This window comes from Geospiza fortis, unplaced genomic scaffold (assembly GCF_000277835.1).
Source record: "Geospiza fortis unplaced genomic scaffold, GeoFor_1.0 scaffold213, whole genome shotgun sequence".
Classification (NCBI taxonomy): domain Eukaryota; kingdom Metazoa; phylum Chordata; class Aves; order Passeriformes; family Thraupidae; genus Geospiza; species Geospiza fortis.
The window spans coordinates 565,817-570,274 of record NW_005054399.1 but is presented as its reverse complement, the minus strand read 5'-3'; the positions used below and the strand labels follow the sequence as shown (position 1 = coordinate 570,274).

General features: G+C 62.9%; 1 protein-coding gene across 1 annotated transcript in view; it reads right to left on the bottom strand.

Moving 5' to 3' along the window:
• Positions 1 to 271: 271 nt before the first annotated feature.
• Positions 272 to 4,458, bottom strand: part of MYO15A (myosin XVA) — a 23,628-nt gene continuing 19,441 nt past the window's right edge. The window contains exons 50-64 of the mRNA XM_031061060.1: positions 4,162 to 4,295; positions 4,029 to 4,083; positions 3,853 to 3,925; positions 3,556 to 3,629; positions 3,396 to 3,478; positions 3,077 to 3,207; positions 2,853 to 2,947; positions 2,360 to 2,437; positions 2,000 to 2,096; positions 1,751 to 1,911; positions 1,517 to 1,650; positions 1,284 to 1,417; positions 911 to 1,044; positions 572 to 712; positions 272 to 480 (exon numbers count right to left, since the gene is read on the bottom strand). Coding sequence (XP_030916920.1) covers positions 379 to 480; positions 572 to 712; positions 911 to 1,044; positions 1,284 to 1,417; positions 1,517 to 1,650; positions 1,751 to 1,911; positions 2,000 to 2,096; positions 2,360 to 2,437; positions 2,853 to 2,947; positions 3,077 to 3,207; positions 3,396 to 3,478; positions 3,556 to 3,629; positions 3,853 to 3,925; positions 4,029 to 4,083; positions 4,162 to 4,295 — 1,626 coding nt within the window. The 3' untranslated portion in view covers positions 272 to 378. The remainder of the gene's footprint in view (positions 481 to 571; positions 713 to 910; positions 1,045 to 1,283; positions 1,418 to 1,516; positions 1,651 to 1,750; positions 1,912 to 1,999; positions 2,097 to 2,359; positions 2,438 to 2,852; positions 2,948 to 3,076; positions 3,208 to 3,395; positions 3,479 to 3,555; positions 3,630 to 3,852; positions 3,926 to 4,028; positions 4,084 to 4,161; positions 4,296 to 4,458) is intronic.

Here is a 4,458-nt window from a genome sequence, read left to right as displayed (position 1 = left end):
GGCGGGAGTGACTGAAGGGGGGGCACGGGGAAACTGAGGCACGGGCGGGATGGAGGGGAAACTGAGGCACCGAGATGGGGAAACTGACACGAAGATCGGTAGGGGAAACTGAGGCACCGGGAATAGGAAACAGCACATAGTGATCGATGGGGAATCAGACATGGGGGGCAGCATCCCCCCTGCGGCAGCGAGCGCAACACAAAACCACGGACACCGAGTCATGCCAGGCTCCCCGGCGTGTATAAAACCCCAGAACAACAGCGGGGTGGTGACAGGGGGACAGTGGCCACTGGCCAAGCTGGGGACACCCCATGGTCACTGCGCCCTCTGTCCCCCATGCCGGGGGTCCGGGGTGCCGAGGTCCCGGCCGTGGCGGGCTCAGAGCAGGGTGATCTCGCTGGGCGGCAGCGTCAGCCTCTTCTCCCGGGCACCCAGCAGCCTCTCCATGTGCGCGGCCACCACGCGGCACAGCTCCAGGCCCTGCAGAGGGTCACACCGATGGGCAGTGGCCGTGCCACCACAGTGAGAGCCCCAGCAGGGCCTCCCCCCGATGTCCCCAGGTGTCCCCGACCTGCTCCAGCTGCAGCTGGGTGATGCCCTGGGCCAGGAGGTCTCCCAGAGTGATCTCCACGTAGGGAGAGCTGGATCCGGCCGTCGGGCGCTGCGTCCGCGTGGAGTGGATCTCATTCAGCGAGAACTTGGCCATGAGTTCCTGGGAGGGGACAGGGGGGTGGCCTGTGTGCCCTGGAACCCCTCTAAGGGGACCAGGGACCCCAGTTTGGACACCGCTTGGAGCAAACTGGTCTAGTGGAAGGTGTCCCTGCCCATGGCCATGAGGTGGAACTGGATGGGCTTTAAGGTTTGTTCCAACCCGAGCCATTCCATGGGTCCCACACGGCCCCACACCTACGTGGGTCTCCTTGCTGAGGAAGTTGAGGCCGTTCTGGTTGACGGCCAGGATACAGGGCGAAACGATGGCGTTGTTGCTGCAGCTCTGGATGTAGAAGAAGGACGAGCCAAACATGGGGTAGGCGCTCAGCAGCCCTGCAGGGCAGAGGACGGGGTCTCAGTGCCCACTGCCACCCCCATCTGCCCATTGCACCCAGGAGCAGCCAGGGGAAAAAATGGGTGTCCCTGCCCTGTCCAGCACCCCAGGCTCTGTGCAGGTACAACCAGCATCGCATCCCCATCACCATCACCCTCCAGGCAGCACTGCATCTTCATTAGCACTATGTCCTCATTAGCATTGCATCCTCTCCCTGTCCCCATCTCTGTCCCCTCACCCAGGAACTGTGCCCTGGCCTGGTGGGCGCTGAGTGCCTGGGCTTGCTGCACGTGCTGGGTCACCATCTGCAGCCAGGACTGCGGCCTCAGCAGGCGGAAGAGCTGCGGGGGGACGTAGTCCTGCATCTCCCTCCTGTGGGGAGCCCGAGGTCAGGGCCAGCGCTGCCCAGTGGGTCTCCAGTCCCACACGACACGTGTTTCCCCCCTCCAGGTGCCCTGTGCCCTGCCGTACGCCGTGGGGAGCTGGTGGCGGTCCTTGGCTCGGTGCTGGAGGGCGGCCAGCTTGGCCACGTGCGGGAAGTGCTGCTCTCCCGGCCTCGCCGGCGGCAGGACGGTGAACAGCCCCTTGAGGTAGTCAGGGAGCACCTGGGAGGGGTACAGAGCACAGGGACACGGCTTGGGGACAGGGCACGCTCTGAGGGAGGCAGGGAGGTGGCCCTGGGGGAGGCTGATGGGGTGGCCCGACCTGGTTGTAGTGGACGGTGACGTAGAGCTCGTTGTCGAACTTGAGGGGCTGGCCCCAGACCACGCGGCGGCACCAGAAGCTGTAGCTGCTGTCCCGGAGCTCCGTCTCTGCAGCCACGTCCAGGACGTATTCCCGGCGGGTCAGCGGCCGCACGCTCTGCCCTGTGCCACCCAGGAGTCTGAGTTTGGCCATGGCTGTCCCATCCCGGCTTGTCCTGTCCCATCTGTCCCACCCCTGCCAGCTCCTCACCTCTGTCGGTCACCACAAAGAGGATGTATTCCTCCAGAGCCTCTGGGTTCTGCAGCCCCATCTCACAGCACAGCTCCTCGATCACATCCAGAGCCACCTGGGCACAGGGACAGGTGGCTGGGACACTGCCACGTCCCCCTGTTGTGCTCTGGGCCACCAACTTGTCCTGCACTGAGGCTCATCCCAGTGATGATCTGCTTTTCCCAGGGGATGAAGTCCCACAGCAGGGGCAGCCAAAGGGTGCAGCCCCCCCACATCCACCCGCTCTGGGTGCCCACAGCTGAGGTGTCACCATAATCTTCACCAGAACCATCACCATAATCTTGGGGTGCACTGAGCCTCCTGTCCCCTCCGGCTCACCGAGCACGTCTTGATCTTGAGGTGCCTCTCGATGCCACCGGGCAGGAGGAAGAGCTGGCGCTTGGCGCTGCGTCCAGCCTGCATGGGAGGACACATTGGGGTGCAGAGGGGCTCTTCACACAGCAAGAACCCCCAGGACACCCCAAATCCTGCAGCTATCCCTAAGGAACCATCCCATTGGGATCATCCTGTCTCTTGCCCATCCTGTCCAGCTGAACCATCAGGCCCCCACTCCATGTCCACAGAGCTCCATCACACCACTGGGGACCCCTGAAGGCTCAGGGCACCCCCAAAGTGGTGAAGAGCAGACCCTAAGAAGGGCTGTGCTCTCTTGGGAAGATCCCCAAAAAGGATCAGCTTCATTCCAAGGTCGTGTGTGAGGGAGATCCCAAGCCCACAGGGAGAACCTGACCCTATGCGGGTACCCAGAAATTTTGAGGGGAATCTCAAGCTGACACCAGCCCTGTTCCACCCCACAAGCCCCTGGCCTCACCACCATGGCCTTGAGCTCCATGCTGCTGGGGAAGAGGCTGCGGCCACCAAACTGCAGGGTTTTCCTCAGGTTCTGCTCACAGGCTTTGGCGATGCCTGGCAGGAGCAGGGACCGGGATGAAGGATGGGGCTGAACTGCCATGCTGGCTTTGTTAGAGCTCCTGCTGAGCTCTGTGACACCTGGGGTGTCCTTTCCCAGCACCCTGGGGTGTGCACAGCCCCTACCATGGAAAGGCAGCTCCGGGTGCCTGCTGGCATCCTGCAGGAAGGCCAGGAGGAAGGGCCGGAGCACCTCGGAGCACTTGTAGTAGGCAGCGAGGATGTAGAGCAGCCTCCAGCCCCTCTGGCAGCTGTCCCTGTGGGAACAGCCAGGGCTGATCCCCTAAGCAAGGTGAGAGTGCCCAGGGTGGCACCCATCACCCTGGGGAGCAGCACAGGGATGAGGTGCCCAGGTGTCCCCCAGGCTGGAGCAGCTGGCCTGGCCAGGGTACAGGTGTCCCAGTGCCAGCCTCTGCTGCTGTCCCACGTGGGTGGAGGGACTCACGGCTTGGAGCTGGTGTTGTTGGTGATCTGCTTGATGATCTGGCAATACACCTCATCACGCAGGGCCTCGTGCTCTGCACACAGCTGGGGACAGGCACAGCTGCCACCTCTCTGCCACCCCCTGCCCAGGCCACCCCCAGGACTCAGCGCCCCAGATTTACCTTGAGGATGGTGCAGACGATGTCCAGCTCTGTGTGCCCCCGCAGGGGATGGTCACCCATGAACTTCATCACGGCTGGGGACAACAAAGCCACACGGTGACACAGGTCAGCAGGTCCCTTCCTCAGGGACGTGCTCTCCTGGGTGGGCACATCCTGGGCACATGGAGCACTGGGACCAGAACTAAACTCCCCTAGGACACCCCCTCTGCCCATCCCAGTCCAGCCCCACCCTCCTCCAAGGACAGGGCTGGGGATGGCTGAGGGACAGGGGGACAGGACACTCGTGCCCCTGCCTACCTTGGAAAGCCTCAGCAGCCAGTTTGTTGAGGCCACCATCCACAAATTCAATGAGGGACTCCTGAATGGGAATCTGGAGCAGGGAGAGAGGGCCAGCTCTGGGACCCTGCTGGGACCTCAAAGGGACCTGCAGGCGACAGCAGGACAAGGCCACCCAGAACTCCACCTCCCCATACCTTGGTGAACGTCAGCATCTCCAGCACACTTGGCAACTTCATCCCACGGGAGTCCCTGGCGGAGGGACAAGGGAGCAGGTGAGCACAGGTGTCCCCACCATGGCACGCCCCTGTCCCACCTCTGGACACTCACGTGGTCCCACGTCGTGCGGCACGGAAATGCCGCTGGGCAAAGGCCAGCATGGGACAGGCGCCGGTGACATCCCTGAGCTGCTCGTCCCCATCTCCCTCCGGACCCTCCACAAAGGTGGCACCGCCTGGGGATACCTGTGGAGCAGGGCAGTGGGCACTGGGCACTGCCAGCACCGGGGACAGCCCCGGGCCAGGACCTGTGGCAGTGTTTGAGGGCCCCAAGGATGAGGTGAGAGATGAGAATCTTGACTCCATGTTTCAGAAGGCTGATTATAATATAATATAATATAATATAATA